Below are 25,811 nucleotides of genomic sequence, written 5' to 3'. Positions count from 1 at the left end.
CCAACTGAACGAACTGAATCATAATATAAGTAGGTAACTTATAAGATTTTTTTAATCCTGGCAATACCTGTAGGTGTTTATGTGAAGAAATGTTTATCTATTTTTTGTGCGAGTAATTTGCAGTTTGATGTTTGATATCTGAATCAGTTTGTGTTGGTCTGTGCGTGTATTTTTGGTCTGCGTTTCTGCCGTTCAGTTCTTCTTCGGTATCGTTTTACTGTTTGCTTATTCTATCTTGTTTGTGAGTAGTGCGTACTGAAAGAAAAAAAAAACTGTTGAGACTTATCTATCATATTTATTAGTGCCCTATTACCATAAAGGCCAAGTAAGTTTTATTTTACTTGTTTTATTAGAAGCATTGTCTACTAATCTTGGGAATTCCATATCACTGTTCTAAATTAATGAGTCACCTAGCTCAAACGATGTTAATAATAGTTAGCACAGAAAAGAATTTTTTATTGACATTTCTAGAATATTTTGTTTGAATAAATCATTAATCGATTATATGAATCAATATTAATTATAATTTTCTGAGAATGTTAAAAAAAAAATGTGCAATGATTTAGTCATTTACCATTTTGCTAAAAAAAAACCTGTAATGCCCCTTATTTTTCAATCCACGCCCATGTGGATAGGGATCATTAAATTGATCCAGTGCTATCTTGATTAGTGGCCGATGGCTTCATTTACACATTTTATTTCTTTATTTTCCTTTTTGTGCTTCACACATATCAGCTGCAACTTTTTTCTTGCCAAATTAAGCTATTTGTTATTATAGCTACAGAATGGCTCTTTACCCATCACTGGAAGATATGAAGGTGGATCACATGGTCCAGGCACAAGTGAACTATGCGGTACAGTCTGCGAATCATCCGGCCATCGGGGCGGGCGGGAGGACAGGAGTCATGTACCCTGCACTATCTGAGTACATGGGACTGGAGCTGTCTCCGGAGATGATCGCTATCAACATGCCCGAGTACTCGCAGATTGCAGGGTCCACTGCTATAGTTCCCGTATGTATTTTATAATTATAATCTAGGTACCTTCTTCTTTTAAGCATACAACTTACATAGTACATATCGCTCACTTCTTTCAACACGTCATATATAAAAAAACTTGATTTTTCAGTAGATCGTTTTTAAAGTTTAAGCGTAGCTGTAGCGGGTAATTATTAAGTTAAAAATATGCCGCTTTTGCTGGGGATAGTACATTTTCTGGGCATTCCGAAAACATGCACAGCTGTAAATTGACGATTTTTGATATATGTATGACGTTGAAAGGAGTGAGCGATATTTGCTAACTTTTTTCATTTTCATATTTTTGATTTTTTGTTTTCTGTTAAAATCAAATATTTGTAGTTTTATTTCTGATAATATCTATTGTATTCTTGCCATATTATTATAGGCCAGTGCCCTTATTATAACCTAAAATATAATGTATACCCATCCACAGGCCATGCCATTGTGGGATCTTTTTTTGTATTAATATTTTATATATTTTTGTACATACTTGTAATTTTAATATATTGTGAAATGCAAAAGAATATAATAATATAATAAAGAAAAAAAAATAAAAATTAGGCTTGCCAGATTTCTGAAATGTTCAACCGGGACACTGGAATGCCCCCAATACAGTGAAACAAATGACCAAGTAATTATCATAAATAATCCTTCACACTTTATCTTTACACTTTTTTTGTCATCAATGATCAAATTAAATTTTTACTGAGAAGTAAACCGACACCTCGATTTTGTTTGAAATCCGGGACGTCTTCATTAAAACATTCAGCAGTGTAAGGTTAAACCAAAATTCCTGTTTGTGTTAGTTCATATAATTTTTTTTTATTACGTATAAGATTTTAACAGTTCGTCTCTATATCGAACACTAACTTTTTATGATGAAGTAAACAGTTAAACCGATTAAACAGTCATCTTTGGAATAGTTGATAAAAGGATTACATTTTTTACTCAAACTTCTAATTTGTGGTATTTATTTGTATATATCGCTCACTCCTTTCAAGAACGTCATAAATCAAAAAACTTGATTTTTCAGGAGATCGTTTTTAAAGTTTAAAATATAATACAATGTATTAAAAAGCAATATCAAGCAACTTATTGAACTTTTTACTGTGCAACAGATCTTTTTACGTAAAACTTGTAAGTTTTTTCTCCATTTGAAAAATATTTAGAATTTTTTAAAAAAAAATTATACAATACCTTTTCTTCAAAATGCAATAACAACACTTTCTACCCTGTAGCGGGTAAATATCAAGTTAAAAATATGCCTCTTTTGCTGGGATAAAGTACAATTTCTGGGCATTCCGAAAACATGCACAACTGAAAATTGTCGATTTTTGATTTATGACGTTCTTGAAAGGAGTGAGCGATATGTCACCCAAAATTGTAATTTCATGAAATGCACATTTCTTTTCTTCAGTTATATTTTCAAGATTTTTTTTATTGCAAATTTTTTATTTTATTGTTGTTTAAAAAAAAATTATTATCAGTGTTATCTATAGAGGGTATTAAGTGTTTAAATTAGGGAAACTTCAAAAACCCTGTCTTGCAGGCTAAGAGTGCTTGTATTTTGTTTTATTGTTATTATTTTGCTAGTCATTTTATCTCCTGTAAATATTTTTATTTTGCAGCCATTCCACTTGGCTAGAAACCCATAGTTTTATTTTATTTTATTTTCACATCATAGACTGTCTAAAGTAACATAAATGTGTTTTAAGTCTGCTGCAGTTTTTTCATTTGCAATTTTCTGACTATTTTTTGTAAAGATTTTGCATATTTGCTCTTTTATTCTCATAACACATCATAAATTTACAACATTTTGAGTGTGTCCAAATACTTGTTCACAAAATCTGGATTATCTCCAATTACAGGAGTTATTTTCATATTATTTTTTGACATCTCATCAAAGATGAAGAAGAATATGACTTCCATATTCTTCTTCATGTTTGATGAGAAGTCTAAAATTAATATCATCATAAATTATTTGTTACAAATGTATTTCTTCATTAGCTTGCAATAATACTGAACTACTTGTACTATTTTTCAGGCTAGTAATTATCCGACTCCGAATGTGTTGGGAAACATGGTGGCGCCGTTGACTGGAAACTCCATGGCTGTGCAGAAGTCATTTGTGACGCAGGGCATACGTCAGGTGGTCCTCTGCAAAGACGGCAACGGCAAAATAGGACTGAGACTGCGCGCTGTCAGCAACGGGCTGTTTGTGTGTCTCGTGATGAAGGGGAGCGTGGCAGCTATGGCGGGACTGCGCTTCGGAGATCAGGTCCTGGAAATTAATGACAAATCGGCCGCTGGGATGACAATGGATGAAGCCCACAAGATTTTGAAGCAGGCGCCGGTTAATGGAATTCGACTCTCCATCCGAGATAGGTGAGCAAAAGCGTAAATCTATATAAATATAAATTAGAGCTCTATCTGTCATTGTACCATATTAAAAATTCTAAATGTTTAATTTTGTTAACCCTTAAATTTGTTAAAATGGAAACATATCTAATTGCTTAGAATTTATGATAAAATATAAAAGTATATATATTACTTCTATTTCTAAAATCAGTATGATATTTACATTATGTGTTCATTATTGTGTCAAAATTTATGGCAATCGTTAAAAAATAATTCATATTTAAATAATAATTACGTATGTATTCATTTGTATTACTTTTGTCTTTGTAGTGTAATCGTCAACACTTTTGCAAGACAAAAGGTTTTGATCTTGGTTACTGAATGGGTTATTATGATAAAACTAATGTTTTTTCATTATAATTATTTAGAATGGTACCCCACATTTGTGCTTATAGTGTATGACTGATCACCGTACCTTAGTTTTATTGATGATCTAGAGACTTGATAAATCTGTATTCAGTGTCCCGTGCACTAATTACCGTAGGTGGAATTGTATTGATTTTATTTCAATTACTGGGTGTATAGTAAGTAATATCTAATCTTTTCAGGCCTTTTGAGCGCACGTTGACTCTGCACAAGGATTCTGTTGGACATATTGGATTCCATTTCAAAGATGGACAAATAACGGGTCTTGTAAAAGACTCCTCCGCTGCGAGGAATGGTTTGCTCATCGACCATCAATTGGTCGAAGTAAATGGACAAAATGTTGTGGGATTGAAAGATAAGGAGATAGTGAAGATTATCGAGGAGGCGGATACTGTCATGACCGTTACCATTATTCCTGTCAGCATTTACAAGCACATGATCAAGAAGTAAGTTTCATCATTTTATTGTGTATGCTAGAACGTATCCATTACCCAAATTGTCCAACTGTTTGTAATTTCTCCATTCCCCATCCCCTGAGTAAAATGAATCTATAATACAAAAAAATAGTGTTATTTGATTGTTAAAAATTGTTTGGTTGATTCATTCTGTATTAACACATTGTTGTCGGGCGGATCTGTACGGTAATTAGTGCGAGGAGCGAGTGTTTTTAACATATTTTTTGAAAATTATACACTTGTGTATAAATCGTCATACCTTCGAAAATATTTAATATTTTGTGATAAAAGTTTCCGTGTAGTATTCACCATACTACTAGGTACGGTAAGAGACATATTGTCACATGCATATCGTTCACTCCTTTTAACAACGTCATATATAAAAAAACTAGATTTTTCAGGAAATCGTTTTTAAATTTTAAAAATATAATCAAATGTATTAAAAATAAATATCAAGCCACTTATTGAACTTTTTACTATGCAACTGATCTTTTTAGGTAAAACCTGAATGTTTTTTCTCCATTTGATAAATATTTAGTATATTTAAAAAAAATAATTAAACAATACCTTTTCTTCAAAATGCAAAAACAACACTTTCTGCCCTGTAGCTGGTAAATATTAAGTTTAAAATGTCGCTTTTGCTGGGATAAAGTACATTTTCTGGGCATTCCGAAAACTTGCACAACTGAAAATTGACAATTTTTGAAATATGACTTTGTTGAAAGGAGTGAGTGATATATTGTTATTTGAAATTTTATTCATGAAATATAAAAATTATTATACTCTCATAGTTTATCAAATTTAAACATTAAATGATGATTTAAAATATGTATAAGCACCAGCACTGTAAGATAAAAAGCTTATTATAACACTCAAGACCACCAACATCACACAATTTAGCATCTAATGTTTATGAAATTTGACTACAGCAATACAGCTTCAATATTTATGATACTGTTGACAGTCTGGTATCTGAAACCTGACCCTGAATAGTGTAGTGTTTCCATTTGGAATTATCACTTGAATAATTAGTTTTGATGTGGTATTTTACTTGTCCGCCTCCGTAGTGTAATGGTCAGCACGCTCGGCTACCGTTCTGGAGGTCCCGGGTTCGATTCCCAAGGGGGGTAAAAATAAATATAAGTAATTTTTTCACTGTAATATTTATTCAGTATTACCATGGACTGGTACCTGAAGCGGAGGGCTGATCACCTTTCCTTCATAAGTAAAACGATCATGATAACACTGCGTTTATAAGACACAGTGCTCTATGCACCATTGGGGTGCGGATAAGGGTTTTATTATTTTATTATTATTTTACTTATACATATTTTTTTTAGACATAATTGATTTATGTCTTAACAAAATATGAAATTTACTTATGTTTTAACATATATTTTTCCTTTTATTTTTAATTCGATGGAGCTACAAGAATCGAACATTGAATTTCTTGTGAGCAGAAAGAATGAATGAATCATAATTTAATTGCTTTAATTATCATTTTAAGCGTACTTTGTTTTGTACTTTCTTATCTATGTAAATATGATAACAGACAGTGGCAATAGTAGGTATAAAGTAATGATGTTATTCACATTGTTTTAATTTTTTTTTGTTTATAATTAAGCACTTTAGATTCAGGCTGCAATGCAATTGTTATATATTTTAAATTATCAAGTTGCTTTGAGTGTTACATGCTGCAGAATTGCAAACATATTTTCTTTTTAACCTGTCCGGGAGTATGGCCGTACATGTACGGCCATACCAAACTTTTCTCAAAGGAGTTTGGACGTACATGTACGGCCGATACAAAATATGATTTATGACACGATTTATATCAAAACATGTTAAAAACATGATTTATCGGTATTTGGATAATTTTGATATAAATCATGTTTACTGGGGTAAATATCTTTGTTTATTCAAGAAAACATGTTGCTTATAGCATCGACTATAATATAAAAATTTAAAAGTAAAAAAAAAACACAAAAACAAATTCACTCCTCAGATACAGTTTTGTCCGGAGAAACTCACACCCAGACAGGTTAAAATACAACTTTAAATACTTAATGGATTGAATAATAAATGTGACTAAGGCATTGAGAGTGACTAATAGCAACATATTTCACCAACGGATTGTATATTAGTCACACTTCTTAATGCAACAAGGCATTGGTTATAGTGTATCCTTTCCTGTCATTGTATACATTATAATTATTGTAACCAAATAACTCTCCATACTGTAATATGCATTTTTTGATGTTATCAGGTTACACAGTGTAATTTGACTTGTGGCAGTTATCATTTCCTAAACGAGAATGTGACAAAGTGTCATTTATTAAATTTTTTTAAATCCTCCACTTATATTATAGTGATTTTAAATTCTTATCATATTTGATTTAATCAGTTGGAAATAATTTCTAAATGGAATATTTGTTTTTTTCCAGGATGGCAACCAATTTGTTGAAAACCTCCATGGACCACACTCCAGCCGTATAAACTTTTTATTGACCCTTTTGTTTCAAAGTTATTCGCAAAATGTGTATCCTTCATTATTACTAATACTATGCAAGCGACCGTTAATTGGTACTATTACTTTAATATTATTATTTATTTTTAAAAACAAAATTTATATCTAAAACTATTGAAGTACGTTTTATGGTCATTCATCTTTGGAGGTGCTGAATTTAGTGGCCATGGTAAAATATTGTTTGGTTTGTGATTTGTTATATAACAATTAAAACATAATTTTTTATTTGTTCCCTTTTGGTGGTTATATTACGTATGTATTACTATTTCTGGTCCCCCAATCATTGTTGTCAGTAGAAAAGCATTGAATTTTTATAGTAATAGATGTATGTTTATTAAAACAACACAGTATTATGTATGGTAAACATCAGAGTTATTAGCCTACAGGTATAACAGTTGACATATTTGGATTAATTTTTTTATTGTTAAAACATGGCATAGTTACCTGTTTTCAACTCTGATTCAAAGCGATAAATTAGTAAAAAATATATTACGCGATCAGGAAATAAAACACCCAATAATTCATCCCATATGTATATACATCATTACTAGCATTGCTAGTATTGCTAGAAATGTATGTCATCACAGCAGAATATTCATAGCATGAAAATGGGATACCTACTTTATATATGAAAGCTTAATACATATATGTGTTTAATATTAGGCCAATAATTGGGGTAACGCCAATAACTCTTCTGTTCTTCATACATGTTTTCAATTAAAGAATAATATTGTTGACCAGTCAAACTCTATAATGCAACAGTTCTTGCATAATTACAAAATGATTGAATATTATCTGTTTTATATAACATTAGAAACATATATATTTATATACAGTGTTGCAATGTTACATCTAAAAATATTTGTAACTGGGCGTAATATAAAATTTAAAACCAATATGGAATTATTGCCCACTTAAAGTTATACCATAAATTGAAAAAAAAAATACTATAAACTGTTATTAAATAAATATTTTGCAGTTTTTGCAAAAATAATAAATACCCAGCGTATTTCTATAATAACTGATGTTTCTACTCATATATAAATTTATTATTATACAAAAAAGAAGATAAATAAAATATAATCAACCTCACACTGGTTTACAATTTGTATTTTGTCTATAAATTCAGTGTGTTTTTTGTCCGTATTAAATGAATTTATTTACAGTCACAAATTCAGGTAAGAAACCGTAATGTTTCATAATTATTAAAAGAACTTAAATTATCCAATTTTTTCATTGTAGTAAGGTCAAAAGATCAAGTTATTAAATTATATTCTTTAACGGTCATATATGTTTAAAAAAAAAAGCACTATGAAATGATAAAATTAAAATATTTTCGTTGCTAGTCTTTGTATATACAAAAAAATGAAATTTTATATAAAATAAAACTTTTACCGAATTTACGAAATTTCCATTTGAACGACACTAGTCTATAGTTAAGGGGATGGTTTTGGTCTAGAGATAGCTATGTTTACTTCTCCCAAGTGTTAAGAGTCCGCCTCCGTGTTGTAATGGTCAGCGTGTTTAGCTACCGTGCTGGAAGTCCCGGGTTCAATTCCCATCGGGGATGAGAATAGATATTAGTGACTTTACACCCTAATATTTATTTAATATTACCCTGGACTGGTTCCTGAAGCGCAGGAGGGATCACCTTGCCTTCATGTAAGTAACGATCAAGATAACACTGCGTCAATATGATGCAGTGCCCTATGCACAATTGGGTGCGGATAAGGGTTAAAAGTTAAAAGTGTTGCAAAGTATAATACATACATACTAATATTCAATTAACAAACTGTGTATTTCTATATGTATTTGACTGATTTTTTATTAGTGCCATTACTAAAACATAAAATAAATATAATGCGAGATGCCGAAGGCAATCCTTTTTTTTGCTCATTGAAAAACTTATACTTAAATGTAAAAATAACAAAATTACTTTTGTTACTGCCATCGAGATAATAATAAAATCCAAAAATTAAGTTCACACACAAATTAATGGAAATAACCTGGTCTCACAACTATTAGAATATATAAGTATAAATTTTACCTGATTTGTGGGTATTTTTTCATTGCCCGTGTATAGATTTTATTTGAATAGTGTAGTTTCTAGATATACCCGGTATAAAAAAAGCTGTTTGTCTGCGTCTTCATATATATTATGAATTCTAAGACCTTTATATACCTAAAATATATATTGTGACGTTTCCGATGTGATTTTCAGCTATTCCAGAGAGGTTTTGTTGTAATATTAATCCTCGGCTATGTATATGTTTAATCATAATACATATATCACTAATCCTATTATTAAATACGCAGCTGGTTCACTTATTCAAATTTAATACTCGACAGATCAAAGTAATAATTAAACTGTTTATGAATTTTTGTTATGTGGTGTATGCATTGAGGTCTAGTACTAGTAACCTACTCAGAGAGCTGTGGCGGGAACAACATTACAAAGTTTATTTAAGGCTGGTTACATGTCCGGTTGTAAGGCTGGTTAGTTGCAAGTCTACCTTAAAATTTTGTCTTTGGTTAATATTTTCATATTTGAGTTCATGTTTTTTCAAATAAAAATCTTCATTTTTATCTGAGAACCGTAATTACAAAAATTCTACTGATTGTATTGTCCGCCAGGTACTTGGCATAAACTAAACAGTATAATAGTTAGTGCTAATTCTGATATCATCGAACCTTTAGCCATGGTTCCTAAACGTGCTAATCACAGCACTACAGAGGCATCTGCCTTATCATCATCTGATTATAATGTATGTTTATTATTATCAGTTTTTTATGCTTTAAAGCACATTTAAAAGTTTTAATTTTGATTTATTTTTAATGAATAAGAGTTTATTCCTTTTATTAAGCATTTATTCTACTTTGTTTGAAATATTAGCAATTATTGTTTTTCATAATGACTTGTCAAAATGAAGAGACAAGAAAATCAATTTAAAGCAAAGATTACAGCAAAGTGAAAATTTTTATTATACAAAATATTCAGTTGTTACTTAAAACTTGATTTTCTGGTCACGTTGCTTAGACATTACGGACCCTATCTATCTTTCGTCACCCTTTGAATAAATATTATTCTATATTGCATTATTATTTCTTAAAATAAGGCGTTTACTGCATTTGTAGTTTATTATTTACAACACATTCCAATGTACGTACAATACATATTTCATGTTTAAGTGCATTGTAAAAAGAGCACTTCCTTTTTTTATCTATACAGAATTGAAGAGAAGGGTGTATAAGGTGACTTTTTTTTTATTTTTAATTGTAAAAGGCTAACTGTATGGCTATTACATATTTTATAATCACTTTTGAGATTAAAAAGAATACAAAAATTATGTATACATATTGTATTTTGATGTTGTGTATTTGAGTATGTATTTTTATTATTAGTGTGGTTTTCTTGACACTGATCTATTAATGTATTTGATTAATGAATAGTAAGTAAAAATTACAAATAAATTTATTTTATTGGAACCAAATTTGTGTTTTATTATAATTATAATAAATTAAATAGAAATAATTAATTTATTTTTGTTGTGCATAGTTTTTTTAAAAGTTTTAATTCAAGAAATTAGAACCGAGAATAGCAACCTCCTAGTAAATAATTTTCGGCCATTATGTGTTAAGTTTAAAAGTACCTACTTCATTTCAAAGTCTGTGAAAGGTGTGGGTATTTATTTCTAGTATGTTTGACAAAATTATTTGTATTATATTGTAAAAAAAAAATTTTCATGCATTACTGAATTTTTTGCATGGTTAAGATTATTTTTATGTACTTTTACTTTTACATTAATTTTGGTTTCTTTAAACAGCGATAGTGGCCCCCACCAATTTAACTGATGGATTTCTTGAAGAACTATCAATGTTCTGTTGGCAACACTGAGGCACCAACCTAAAAATTTCCACTCCCTAGGTAGATGCTTAATAGTGGCAATATTGGTAATCATAGCTCAATCTGTTTACTTCTTTAAAAAAATGGTTTCCTGCCAAAATATTGAGGCTAGTTAAGTAACAATTGTTTCATTTTTACAAATTTGCTCAAACTTTTTTTTTTTTTTTTGTTTTGCGTGGGAAGAGGAAAATCTTTTATAAGACGCCAGGTGACATCCGGGTCACAAGACTGGCAGTGTGGAAATCTCCCTGCTGAGGGCCTACCCACTAAAAACCTCTCCCGTGCGAGCATCTACCACACTCCGGAACCGCCGTTAGGCATTACTTCAGAGTGTGGCATTGTCATGTCTACTGATCTACATCTACTTGTGCGGTCATGTTCCGCCTCCTCCTCTCACGCTCGGCATCCTCCTTCAGTCCGATCACGGTTGAGGCAAAGGCGTCCCATGCCCGCCACGTATTGTCATTTTGGAGCATTGACAACACTATCATGTCCAAGCTAAGGCGATCGACCCCAATGGTGGTTATGCTTATAAATTTGCTCAAACTATTTAGTTTATACTCCAAATATTTATTATACTCCAGACCAAAGTGTATGATTTTTTTTGGAAATGATGTGTCAGTATTTATATAATTTTAAAAGATACATTACATTTAAACCCAGCGAAACTGGGATCTATGAGGTCCTTAATATCAGTGTGGAATCAGCACTGAAAGGGGTTGTTTTTACTTATTTATTTTTTTACAAAAATGTTAATAAAATTAGTATATAACCACTCACCGAGATTTTTACGTCTACCAGTTTCGAGACGTACCTGTCTCTTCGTCAGGACAATCACTAACACAGCATGCAAACAATACTACCCTTCACCACCATAGCACCATTTACACACTCAAAACTACACAAAATGTCTAACACATGCGATTTTTGGTCGACCCGAAGACCAACATGCACTATAGTTTTCAATACAGACATGCGTTACGAGCCGAGGTTAAACGTATATTAGAATTAGACTAGGAATCGAATCTATTTATATACTTGTAGGATGAGAGGAGTGGGGGGGGGGTTCGAATTGGATATTGACGAATCGTGTTTAATCGATGTCGAATCAAACAATGGACTATATGTAAAATTTATTTGGTTGTTAATTAGAGGAATACTATTTTTAAGTGCTTTCCTAATATAAAAAATCTCCATATTATTTAGTTTTAACCCTTTATTATTAGTGTTTAATATTTTTACTCCCGTGTCTTTTTTGAAGACGTGATTTGATTCTATGAGGTGATTGGCAAATTCGGAGAAGTTATTATTGTTTAGACATCGTATGTGTTCTTTTATTCTGGTATTAAAATTACGCGACGTTCTACCAATATATTTCGAAGGACAAGAATCACAAGTTAATTGGTATATACCAGAATTGTCTAGGATATTATTTTTATCTTTATTATTTAAAAGGATTTTCCCAATATTATTATTAGTATAAAATGCCGGTCTTATATTTTTTGGTAAATATTTAGTTACTTTATTCGTTATATTATTTATAAACATTATTCTTCTCCATTTATTATTATTATTATCATTAATTATTTTGGGATATAAAAACTGTTTTAAGGTTCTTTGTTTAATTTTTTTATTTAAAAGAGAATTAATTAATTCTACATTATAACCATTATTTAACGCAATTTGTTTGATCGTATTAAGCTCGGTGTCAAAGTTAGATTTGGATAACGGGACATTCACTAAGCGATGTATCACATCGAGTGGAAAGCGGAATGTTTGTGGGAAATTGGATGATTGGAACTATTATTAATGACCGTATCTGTATAAGTTGGCTTACGAAAAATATTAAAGTCTATAGTGTTATTTAGTACTGTTAAAGTTAAGTCTAAGAAATTTAATTTATGGTCTTTTTCAATTTCAAGCGTAAATTTAATATTATCGTTAAAGGTGTTAATAAATTTTAAAAATGAAGTTAGTTGTCGTTCTGTTCCTGTCCAAATGCAAAAGATATCGTCTACATATCTTTTCCATAAAAATATGTTTTTAATTAATTGATTATTAGATTTAAATATACTATTTTCAATACTATCTAAAAATATGTCCGCAACTAATGGGCTTATTGGAGAACCCATTGCTAAGCCTGAGGTTTGATTATAAACTTTATTATTAAATTGAAAGTAATTTTGGTTTAAACAAATGTTGAAAAGACGACTTAAATCATTAGAAATGTTTTCAGGTAATTCTGAAGTATTCAGAATATCTTTTATAATTATTTTTGATTGTTCTATATTTACGTTGGTAAATAAGTTGACGACATCGAACGACACTAATTTTGCATTTTTGGGGAGTACCAGGTTTTTAAGTGTGTCTATTAGTTCTAATGAGTTTTTAATTGTATACTTAGTTTGGAAAATATTTAAATTATTTGATGTATTTGTTATAAATGACGCTAATTTAAAAGCTGGGGAATTACAAGAGGACACAACCGGTCTAATGGGATTATTATCCTTATGAATTTTTATTAAGCCATATAATTTGGGAATTTGAGGATTTGATTGAACTAACTGTGATTTTATTTTATCATTTGGAAACAGATCGCTTTTACATGATTTTATCGCATTTTTTATATTATCTTGGAATTTATTTGTTGGGTTATTTGGAAGGATTTTAAAAATATCATCGTTTAAGAAGTTTTCTACCTTTGAAATATAGTCTTTTTTATTTAGAATAACTATCGAATTGCCTTTATCGGCTTTTGTTAGAATTAATTCTTTATTTTTTAATGTTGTCTTAATGTTTGATATTTGGGTGAAATTAGTATCTTTTATAATCAAATTATTTAAATTGCCTACTTCATTATTTAAACTTTCCGCACATTTATAGTGATAGGACTTTTGTTCTTTAAATAATGCTGTTTCAACATCCATAGCTAAATTATCTAACGCGGGTTTAACATTTTTAATATTGTACTGTAAGTTGAATTTTAAACCCTTTGACAATAATGAAGTTTCATCGGGTAGGAATGTGTGTGAAGAGAGATTCACTACGCGATCATGAAATTTATGCGTATTTAGTATTTTTGGGTGATCTATTTTTAGTGTTTTTTTATTTATCAACTCGTTAATTTTTTTATCTAATTGGCATTTTTTATTGTATGCTTCTATGGATGTAAAGTGTCTTACTTTATCATCGAATAAATCCCATTCAATGGGATGTAGGATATGAGTTAGTTCCATGTGCAACACTTTTAAAATTAATTTTGTATCATTTCTTATTTTGAAGGCATTTTTTAAAACTTCTTTCAACAACGTTATTTTTAATTTGAGGATGGATTTTTGTGGGATATTAGAGGATTTTGAGAATGTTACAAATTTAGACTCAATGAATTGAGGGAAAATGTTATTTTTAATACATTTTTGATAAAAGTATATGTTTAGGGAAGTGATTCTATATTTTTTTGTGAGTTTTTTATAATGATTTGGTTTTAAGGCCGTACTCGCCATTATAATATTCTCAATATTATTAATATTTAAAGCATTTACTTTGTGGTTAGTCATTTTTACTTATTTATTTTTTTACAAAAATGTTAATAAAATTAGTATATAACCACTCACCGAGATTTTTACGTCTACCGGTTTCGAGACGTACCCGTCTCTTCGTCAGGACAATCACTAACACAGCATGCAAACAATACTACCCTTCACCACCATAGCACCATTTACACACTCAAAACTACACAAAATGTCTAACACATGCGATTTTTGGTCGACCCGAAGACCAACATGCACTATAGTTTTCAATACAGACATGCGTTACGAGCCGAGGTTAAACGTATATTAGAATTAGACTAGGAATCGAATCTATTTATATACTTGTAGGATGAGAGGAGTGGGGGGGATTTATATACTTGTAGGATGAGAGGAGTGGGTTGTTTTTATCTTCTTGGTGTAGACCTTGTGGCTTAGTCTCCTGCATTGTCGATTCCCAGCATCAATCCATCTCTTTGGACCACCAGACCAGGCAGACCACTGCCTGGGAGTCATCTACCTTGCGGAAAGGCCAACGGCCTTGCAATGCAATGTGGGGGGGAGTCTAGATTGTTCCATTCTCCTCTCATGCGCATACCATTGTCCTCTTTGTTGCTTTTCCCACCTAATGACATCTTTGATCAGGGATATTTCTCTTATCCTAGGTTTCTTATTCTATTCCTTAGACTCTTGCCAGATATGCTCCTTAGAGTCTTCATTGCTGACACTCTTAGCGCTTTTTTGTTACTGCTGTGTCCGATCTCCGTTTGATCCCATATCGCTCACTCCTTTCAAGAACGTCATAAATCAAAAAACTTGATTTTTCAGGAGAATGTTTCAAAATAAAATTCAATGTGTAAAAAAAAATCAAGCCACTTATTGAACTTTTTACTGTGCAACAGATCTTTTTAGGTAAAACCTGAATGTTTTTTCTCCATTTTAAAAAATATTTAGTATATTTAAAAAAATTATTAAACAATACCTTTTCTTCAAAATGCGAAAACAACACTTCCTGCCCTGTAGCGGGTAAATATTAAGTCAAAAATATGCCTCTTTTGCTGGGATATAGTACATTTTCTGGGCATTCCGAAAACATGCACAACTGAAAATTTACGATTTTTGATTTATGACTTATGATTTATTTATAGTTATGGTCAAGGGTTATTGAATAAGTTAAATATGTACAGTCATAGTTCTTTATATATTTATTTATTTATTAAGAAATCATATACGAGATGGAAAAAATAACAATGTTAGCTGATCTTAAAATAAATAGTAAAATAACAACAGTATGTTAAATCATAAATAAAGATTTAATTTTTTTTTAAACACTTGTGTAATACCACTTAATGAATTTTATATCATTACACACAACTAGTTTTGAAAACTAACAGACACTTTCATCTACAGGTGAAAAGTAAAACCTGTGGATGAAAATGTCTGTTAGTTTTCGAAACTAGTCGTGTAATGAAATAAAACTCATTATGTGGTATTATATTGTACAAGTGTTAAATTTAAAAAAAAAAAATTAATCCACAAAGTTAACGCCGAATCTATGAATAGTTTAAATAAAGATAATAAATGTAAATATATATTTTTTAAATTTAAGTATTTCTTGGTATTAGAAAGAATCGACACATTATTGAAGTTCAGAAAAAATACTACAATCCCCATTTTTACATTAACAGAAAAAATACTGTTGACTGATTTGAAACAGCTGTATGCACTAACTTTAACCACTATCACTAGTCTGTTTTCGGTTAGCTGGAAGATAGCATCATAACAATAAGCTTGGCAATCTAAAAAAAAATATATATATATATATATATATATATATATATATATATATATATATATATATATATATATATATATATATATATATATATATATATATATATATATATATATATATGTTACGGCGCAATAATTCTAACAACTTGAACTATGACCCCAAGCGCCCACAGGGCAATGTACGTGGGGAATGTTTATGTTACCAACCCCTATAAGATTGATACAAAGGAGACTGCACACACTTGTTCTTGTACTGTCATAGCGACCTGTTGAATAAACCGATTGCATCCTAATTACGAGATATTATTATTGATACCAGAGCCCCATGATATAAATAAATAAAAAACAATAACTGGTATTCAAAATTTACATTGTGAAGTTAATTCGATACCAAATCTGTAAGTTTTCATGCAAGTAATTTTTCATCCCTGCAAGATCAAGTTACAAACCTCTCACAATATTCTTTACATCATTATCAGTACATTGTATCTTTACATACAGCACAGCCAAAATGCACATTTGATCACAAAAATGCCACCTATATAATGTCATTGTATTACTATAATAGTGTTTGCGATTATATTTTGAACAAGTCATCAATTAGTTATTTTCAACAACACTCGTCTCACCTTTTGCAAATTCTAATGGTGCTTTGGGGTAATCTAAAATACTTATATCATCTAAAGAACGTTGACTGCATGGTCCAGGTTTACCAAGAGGCCTTGGTTGACCAGTAAATGAATTCAAATCCGAATCATAGTTTTCCTGCATCATTCTATTTGCAAAATCGGCTCGCAGTTGTAGTAAATTATCTTGCGAATGGCTTTTGATGAGTTTTGGAGGCGGAATGGTTATAAAATTTTGATCAGTTGATGAGTACAGCGTATCAAATGAAAGAGCACTTATATTAGATGGTGATGCCAATCCAGAAATTTGGTGGTTTGATGTAGCAGAGATCCATTGAAGATTTTGGGCTGTGTTTTCAGCTGAAAAAAAATACAGGTTATTGGTATTTCTGCATCTTTATATATTTTTTTCTCAGTAGCCATTCATCAAAGATTATTTAACGAATATATAACAAACAATACTTGTCATTACATATTTTTATGCACACTAAATCGCTGCCATGATATTGGAGATTGAACTTCAAAGATAAACATAGAATTATGCAAACACTTGTATAGTTGGTTGCTTCGCATTGGAAGGGACAGGGTAGAAAGTGATTTAATTAAAGTCCAGGTGTAATTATTTTATTGTAAAACTTTTATACTGTAAATTATTATTGTATCTCTTGTATAAAATGCATATAATCTAATAATACAAAAAAACAAATAATAATAATAAAAAATTGTATTAACATTGTTAGTATTTCGGCTCAACACAGGCCATGTCTAGAGAGCCGTATTGCATATAGTAAATGTATCTATGAAATAAATATGTATCTATGTATCTATGAAATAAATAAATAAATAAAAATAAAATAGCTTATATCGTTCACTTTGTCTTTCCTCATAAATCTCAGGTCTGACTTTGGAAGATGGACTGTGTTATTAAGGTTTTTAGTTGGAGGTCATAAATAAACAAAAAAATCATAAGCAACACTTCTCATTCTGATTTGCCTGTTGCCTTTCATGACATAATTTTAATTACTGTATGTACATATTATGTAATATTTTTCTGGAAGGCAAAAATCTAACCTTTCTGTGATGACGTGGAGAGAGTGAGGGATAACCCAATATCTTGTTCATTATAACCTGTGGTTTCCAAAGACATAGGAGGAGAAGTGTCCGGAACTCTGACCAAAGTGCTGTTGAGCATTTCTGGGACTGGTTCAGGAGGTAAATTTACATATTGCTTCTTCATGTCTGTTGCCTAGAAAAATAAAAGTATAGATGAACCAAGAAACTTTAGTTTGCACTGTCATAAAATCGGAAACTTAATTTTGCTGTTGAATTAATTATTATACTATGTATTTGAAAAACCTTGATGATTTAGTTATTGACAGAAAAAGTAAATTAATAAGTACTTACCAAAGAACTGCTCGGTAAAGATGAATCCTCACAATGCCTCTGAGTGGAAGAATCCCTTTCAATTAGTCTGAAAACATGTCAATAATATTTGTTCCAATATTTTTTAATCAATTTATAAAAGTAAACAAGAGAAAAAAAAAACTTCATACAAGGACGTCAAAATAGAAAATGCTGGCACATGTTGCTGATAAATGATTCTAAAATGTTGTTTCACATTATAAATTGATTTATGCAATATATCCTACGATTTGTATAATCCAGTTGTAAAGATTAGTAAGTTTTATTGATTTTAAAGTATTCTTAGGCTCCCTTAGACTAACATAAGTAAATAGTATAAATAAATACATTTTCTAAATTTAAAATAGCAAAAGTATAATTGCGGTTATTCCTTTAAAATTAAAAAAAAAATTATATTGAATGAAGGTGCATTACCTTTGCGTTGAATGTTTCCTTCGTGGTCGAGATGGTTTAACAACTTGGCTGTATTCTGGTGGTGGTTCATACAATGGAGGTTCATCTCTGTCGTCAAGTTCAGCAATAGCTGAAAAATCCAATTAAATTTTTTTATGAAATTAAATTCATTGATATTTTGACAGCTTAATGGAGATCGTGGTAATGAATAAATGCAAATCATTGCACATAAGTCTCCCGGCCTTCTATACTATTAATTTACAAAATAAGTTTTATTCGATATGATCTGATCTTTGTGCATCCGTATCTGGATAGCCTCATTCGATATCTGGATTGTCCTTGATTTTCAGAGTATTCAATAAAAATATTTTTTTTAAAGGCCAGAATTTTGTTCATCACGTTGATAAGCAGTGTTCGAGTCTTGCACTCGTACAGCAACACAGACCAGACATAACATTTGAAGACTCGAAGTCGAATCTACAGTGACAGGTGACTGTATTATTACAAACTTTTGAACAAATCTATTCATAGACAAATCAAAATAGAAAAAAATTAAAATAAATTAAGCACCAAAAAATTTAGAGCTATCCAATTCAAGAAAATAAAACTCTAATGCAATCAATATGTTAACACATTTCAGATGGGTGTTTTTTACGCCCGCGGACCGCTGGTGACGGGATTTGATAATTATGTACATCTAGTTAAGATTTTAACAAAGAGATTGATACATAATATTCATATTAAAATATTAAGTATGTGTGTAATTCCTTCAATTCTGTCTTTGAAATGAGGCCAACACAGAAGGTAAAAATACCCTTCCCGTCCTTAAGCATCAATCGACCGAACGAGTAGAAATACCTTTCCCGTCCGAAGTGTGTTAATAACTTAAAAGTAACTAATAACAATTCCAAACTCACTGAGCAAATGTGCTATAGTTCTTGCATGGTCCATGTGAGTGTGCGGAGTCGTGGGGTGCCCCCGTAACAGCAGGCGACACAGTGCGGTGCCCAGCAGCAAGGCAGCACCCGCTACAGCTGCCCCCAGCGACAGCAGCGCTGCGCCGCCCGCCGGGACCCCCGAACCCCCGGAGCCCCGCACAGGCCACCAGTACTGGCCCAGCGCTCTGTCGAGATCACCTGAAAGTTTCACATTGATGAAAGTCAAAACAAACCTATGGGGGTTTTAAGGGCTGATCATGCCAATTCAGTACATACACAACAATAGGTATTAGCCTACTGTTATATTCTAATCGCTATAGTATTATAAAAATGTATATCTCACTTGATTTGCAGTTTCCACCCTCGTCACTGCTATCTCCACAATTATCTACAGAATCACACATCAGTTGCACGGAGATGCATCGTTTATTTCCACAGAGTAGATCTATTCCGGCCAGGCAATCTAGAAATTTTTATTATGAAATAAAATAGTGCACAAGTACTTTCTGACACTATTGAATAAAATATTTATTAAAACATAAAAATAAGAGAAAAAGGGATGGTATGTCTTTACACCAATAAAACAAAAAAGAGTTTTTGTACTAAATATTTTATTGTATGAAGGTGCGAGAACCTGCAGGCTTAAAGCCACATGCTTGGCTACTCTGATACAGGCTTTTGACTCGTGTCAAATTTATGAAAATAATCTCAATATCTTTACACATAAAAATTTAGCTTCCATACTATTGTGTCCACAAAACTCGAAAAGTAGTCAATGGATTGACTTAAAGTTTTTACAAAAGCGGCTTTATGTTGAACCAGATAAATGGATGTGGCCTTTAGAAATGAGTAGCCTGGTCCAAATATTGCCGATAGTTTTTAATGAAAAACATAATTCTGTATTTTGAAAACAGTAAATATGTAACTAGTGATGTCATTAAAGACAACAACCGTTTGATGGTCAAATAAAATGAAAAAGGAAAAAGCTTTTTTTATTTATAATTTAAATTTGAAGCACTAACTTTGTGATTTTCCATTTTATAATTAAAATATAACTTTGTTTTAAAATCAACATAAATGTTTTTTTATAACTAAATTATAATGTCTACCGGTTTCAAAGCTAACCGCTTCTTTATCAAGACTGATTAATACTAGCTTGTATAAAATGTAATTTTGTTTTAAAATCACGATAAATATTTTATTATAACTTAATTATAATGTTTACCGGTTTCGAAACTAACCACTTCTTTATCAAGAGTGATCAATATTAGCTTCGAAACTGGTAGACATTATAATTAAGTTATAATAAAATATTTACAGTGATTTTAAAACATAGTTACATTTTAATTATATATTTTTAAAATTTATTTTATTCTTTTATATTATATCAACGATTTGAATAAGCTAGAAAGATTAAAGTATGCGTAAGAGTTTATAATGTGAAAGTATCATACCCATGTAAGCAAAGGCTGAGTAAGCTATTATTAGATTGTCTTCCGGTATAAGGTTTCCCCTAAAGGAAATGTAGAATCCATCGGCAATAGGCGCAACGTGTTCTATAGGGCTAAGATTAGCTTCTGTGAAAACCTCGATGATTCGAGATTCTGATGTCAAACCGTGATGCAATGACAAGTTGCCTGAAAAAAAATTGTGGTTATAATGTACAATTCCGAATTATATATCTGATAGATTAGAATTTAATAAAAAAATGTTACCTTTAGGATAATCTATAACCTTGAGGTAAATGTGAGTTTTGAAGTGAGATATGGTTGCAGCTGGTCGAATTAACCAGACACAGTCGTAGAATCCTTGTACGCCCGTCATATAAATGGTTCCACCAAGATTATCCACCTCACCTCCACAATCTAAAAATAATAACTAAAATTGAAATTCGTAAAGATAAAACGTACAAAACCATTTACATACATATTAATAAAATTTTACAATTGTTATTTTGTTTGATTTGGGGTGCTGTGACGAAGTCATTAGCTGTCTAATAACTAAAGTGATATCTTTAAACCCTCATCCGCACCCGATGGTGCATAGGGCACTGCATCATATAAACGCAGTGTTATTTTGATCGTTAACACATGAAGGAAAGGTGATCAGCGCTCTGTTACAGGTACCAGTCTAGGGTAATATTGAATAAATATTACAGTGAAAAAATCACTTATATTTATTTGACACCCCCTGGGAATCGAATCCGGGACCTCCAGCACGGTGGTCGAGCGTGCTGACCATTACACTACAGAGGCAGAAAGTGCTATTAAGTACCAAATATAGAAAGAAACTCGCAGTAAATTCTTCCTTGCAGATACACTAACACAGTACATATTATGTAGTATGTAATAGGTAGGTATTTGGAAAATGTTTACAAAGAGCTTAACAAACAAGTAAATAGCAATGATACAGAATTAAATATTTAGGTTTGCATTCTACTAATAATAAAATATATTGCTAAACTAAATATCAATACTATTTCGATACATGAATTTTGTAACTAACCTGTATTTAAATTATCAACATCTGTAGAATTTTTAAGGAATTGGTAAGTAGCTTTATATCCCATAGAAGTTCCACCATTTCCGAAAAACCTGATTGTAAGAGAAGCTCCCGAAGATACAACTGTCTTAGGTCTTGAAATTAGTCCCGAAACAAGTTGGATAGGTTTGCTATCTGAATTATAAAACTGAAATAACAAAGCAATATTTTAATATTTCATCAACTGTTAAGGTGGAGACTGACCGGAGCATTTCGTCATAACGTAACACGTTACGATGCGAGCATTCAGGCAGTCAGTACACCGAGCCGAGCGCTCCATCCATAGTTTCGGATGCTCGGTGATGCTCGCCGCGAGCGATGTTACGACGAAATGCTCCGGTCAGTCTCCACCTTTAATAAAAGCTTTTGAAATATTAAAATTTTACCTCCATTATTGATGCTGGCGAAATAAGAAAATCTGTAAATAGAAGCCTTATCTTGCAATCTTCATTTGTGCACAGTATAATGTGTTCCACTCCATAATCGCGGGGGTATAATGATGGAAAATCTGGAGAAGTTAAGAAGCCCTGCGTTCCAATTGAACCTTGAATGAATTGTTGATTTCCTGTAAAAACAAAATATGATTTCTGTCAGTAATTACTATATTATTATTTCACCCTAGTGATTACAAAATTTACAAAATGCAACATTCATAAAATTACTCCTAATATATTGGTATAAACTGCTAAATAATCAAGCCTTTCCATTTTTTTCCAATTCCTCATCAGACCTTTAGAATAAATATTTTTTAAAAAGGCATACAAATATAAAGAAATCCAAATAACTTCATAAAAGAAGATTTACGTAGATAGCGAAAGGTTTGTACCAAAACAAGTTTTTGCATGTTTCAAACGTTAGTTTTTGGTTCGATGATGTATTAGAATTTAACACTCTGTGGGTTGGTTCCTTTTAATATTGATGACTGTTAAATTTGAGATAAACCAAAAGGTAATTACTGAGGGTTTGTATAAGTTTTGAGAGAATTCTGTCAGCTTCTTTTCCTGTTAACATTTGATGTGAATAGACCGGCAATAATTTTTGATTGGCCATTTGCTCTGGTAGGCATTTTAATTCAATCAACTAGACACAGTTCCAATTTGTGGAAAATAAACATTCAAGAAGATCCAGCACATTTTAATACAGACTACTGCTTTACCAGACTTCTTCAGATGGTCTCTTTATTATTTGGGCTTCCGAATGTGCTAAATTTATATTATTTTGAGAAATAAAAAGACTTTGTTTTTTGATCCACTCACATTTTTACTAACAACCAAATAGTTAGTCCAACTAGTAGTTTAGTGACAACCAATGAGTCATAAATAAACCCTGAAGAGGGCAACAGGTTGTTGCCGAAACTAGTTGTTTGTTAATAAAAATGTGAGTGGATCAAAAAACGTCTTTTTATTTCTTAAAATAAAATATCACTATGATCCACAAAGTTAATGCTTTCAATATTCAAAATATTGCTTAATTTAGTTACTTATTATGTTAGCTAATTATGTTAGCAAATTATTTATTAGGTATACAAACTTTGCGAGATAAAGGTCATGTAGAAAGATCCAGACCACTTTTGTGGGACTAGATCAAATGATATTCCGACAGAACGGGTTGAGCTTGTGTAAGTACTTGTGCCGGCCAAAGAACATCGGTGTGCCGGAGCACTGTGCGCTGAGGGCTCCCATACTGTGAGGGCACTGCACGGACATTGCTCAGATGTGGAATTTACTGTAAAAATATTAATACCTTGATAATTATTATAATTGTACAAATATCAATTGTCAAAAATGCAATTTTTTTTTGTTGAAATCCATTGGGATATCAGTCCACAACTAGTGGTGTATGAATCACTAATTACTTATTTCTCTGAAAATGATGAACTTGTTCATATTGTTACAATTTGATACTCTTAATATTGATGACTATTTGGTATATTTTGGATAGTTCTAAAGAGTATATAAATCATTCCCTTGTTTCATATAACCATTAAGATTTGGGAACATTTTCAGATTATCTTGGGGAAAAATTAATCTCTTTTACCTTCCACAGTGAAATAAAGTCTGAAAGAGTAGTGGAATATTATATAACATCTTGGACTGTCCTAGATATTTAAATTCAAACAGTGCCAACACAACTCTATAACCCTTTCCGACAAAAATCTACTATTGGTTTGTGGACCACTGGTTGATGACTGCTATCTTAGCTCTGATCAAGGTGCAGCTCAGGACCGAAACTGCCCAAAGAAAGGTTGTTTAACACAAAATGTCTTCAGCGTACATATGTACAGCACAATAAAATGAATCTTCATCACGTCATTTGATTGCACTTATTCCCTTATATGTAATTAGCTTTTTTTTTCATAGATTACTAGCGACATCTAGTTTAAAAAAAAGCAATTACTTCTACAATAATCATAGACAAAATAAATCAAATTATTTGAAAAGGTGTACACAGGCTTATACTGCGGTGATAATAAATTTTAAGTTTCTTTTTTTTAATTATTATAAAATAATAAATTAGCAATATACTTACATATAGAAGAATTGGAACACATTTGGGGTAAATCCAGTTGAATTAATGATATGTGAATGCGGCATGAAGGACATGTCACTAATTCCACACCACAGTGTGAAATATTCTCTTCAATCCATGTCTAAAATGTGATTGCATAAATAATATACATATGTTCACAAACTTATTTATCAACATGATCTCTCAATTGTTTGCCACAAGAAAATTAGCAAATATTGGTAAAAAAGATAAAGTGTGATAAAGGTAAACTTAACATTTGAAACCCCGGGGCCGGAATATTCCGTGGTAAAGAAATACATTACTGAACAATACATTACCTGCAAAATTGCATGTTTTACTTTTACATATCCTATAAACAAAAGTAATACATGTAGTACTTCTGTTTATTAACTTCGCCTCCGTATTGTAATGGTCAGCACGCTTGGCTGACGTTCAAGAGGTCCCAGGTTTGATTCACAGGGGAGGTCAAATATAAATATAAGTGGTTTTTTCACTCTAATATTTATTCAGTATTACCCTGGACTGGTATCTGTAGCGGAGGGCTGATTACCTTTCCTTCATATGTTAACGATCAAGCTAACACTGCGTTTATATGATTAGTATTAGTGCAGGATTAAACTATTAGATATTCAAAAGATTTGGCCAATATTATTTATTAAAATAAGATGAGACGAGACCACAAAATTAAACATTAAAAAAGTTTATAAATAGTGCAAAATATAAAAAAGTAGCTTTACTTGATTCCTATGCATAATGTTTCCATTCTCCCCCAACTGTAAATATATGGTTCGTGTGTTGAAAGCTCCACATAGTTCTTCTTGGTAAGAAGGAACCAGAAAAGATATCCACCAGAATTTGAAAACTGTTGGAGCAGATAAAAAGTTTAAAATATGAACAATCTCACATTGATTAAAAAAATGTTATATCCTAGTTTTTTAATACCATGATTTTAAAACAATTTTATAGTTTAAGATCTTAATATACTCCTTTCAAGAACGTCATAAATAAAAAAACTTGATTTTTCAGGAGAACGTTTTTAAAGTTTAAAAATATAACACAATGTATTAAAAATAAATATCAAGCCACTTATTGAAGTTTTTACTGTGCAACAGATCTTTTTAGGTAAAACCTGAAGGTTTTTTCTCCATTTGAAAAATATTTGGTATATTTAAAAAAATAATTAAACAATACCTTTTATTCAAAATGCTAAAACAACATTTTTTGCCCTGTAGCGGGTAAATATTAAATTAAAAATATGCCTCTTTTGCTGGGATATAGTACATTTTTGGGCATTCTGAAAACATGCACAACTGAAAATTGACAATTTTCGATTTATGACGTTCTTGAAAGGA

The 25,811-nt window shown here is 31.1% G+C and overlaps 2 protein-coding genes across 2 annotated transcripts; one reads left to right on the top strand and one right to left on the bottom strand.

Moving 5' to 3' along the window:
• Window positions 1-79: 79 nt before the first annotated feature.
• On the top strand, window positions 80-8,151 carry LOC148303673 (syntenin-1-like). The gene is made up of 5 exons (XM_088269549.1): window positions 80-325; window positions 779-1,013; window positions 3,064-3,404; window positions 3,986-4,249; window positions 6,703-8,151. Exons 2-5 carry the CDS (start codon window positions 786-788, stop codon window positions 6,752-6,754), a joined length of 885 nt encoding a protein of 294 aa, XP_088125675.1. The 5' UTR covers window positions 80-325; window positions 779-785; the 3' UTR covers window positions 6,755-8,151.
• A 7,988-nt stretch (window positions 8,152-16,139) lies between these two features.
• On the bottom strand, window positions 16,140-25,303 carry Culd (CUB and LDLa domain). Its single transcript, XM_088269579.1, has 13 exons — window positions 25,197-25,303; window positions 24,460-24,580; window positions 23,461-23,655; window positions 22,317-22,495; window positions 21,895-22,078; window positions 21,105-21,254; window positions 20,844-21,026; window positions 19,733-19,852; window positions 19,369-19,587; window positions 18,473-18,581; window positions 18,041-18,107; window positions 17,708-17,882; window positions 16,140-16,996 (listed from the first exon to the last, which is right to left on the bottom strand). The coding sequence occupies exons 1-13, from the start codon at window positions 25,209-25,211 to the stop codon at window positions 16,611-16,613; spliced, it is 2,103 nt and encodes a 700-aa protein (XP_088125705.1). The 5' UTR covers window positions 25,212-25,303; the 3' UTR covers window positions 16,140-16,610.
• Between the last annotated feature and the right edge of the window lie 508 nt (window positions 25,304-25,811).

Source organism: Brachycentrus maculatus, unplaced genomic scaffold (genome assembly GCF_059751285.1).
Source record: "Brachycentrus maculatus isolate JH-2025_06_01 unplaced genomic scaffold, ASM5975128v1 h1tg000357l, whole genome shotgun sequence".
In the NCBI taxonomy this organism is placed as follows: Eukaryota; Metazoa; Arthropoda; class Insecta; order Trichoptera; family Brachycentridae; genus Brachycentrus; species Brachycentrus maculatus.
This window is presented reverse-complemented; position numbering and strand designations above follow the sequence as displayed.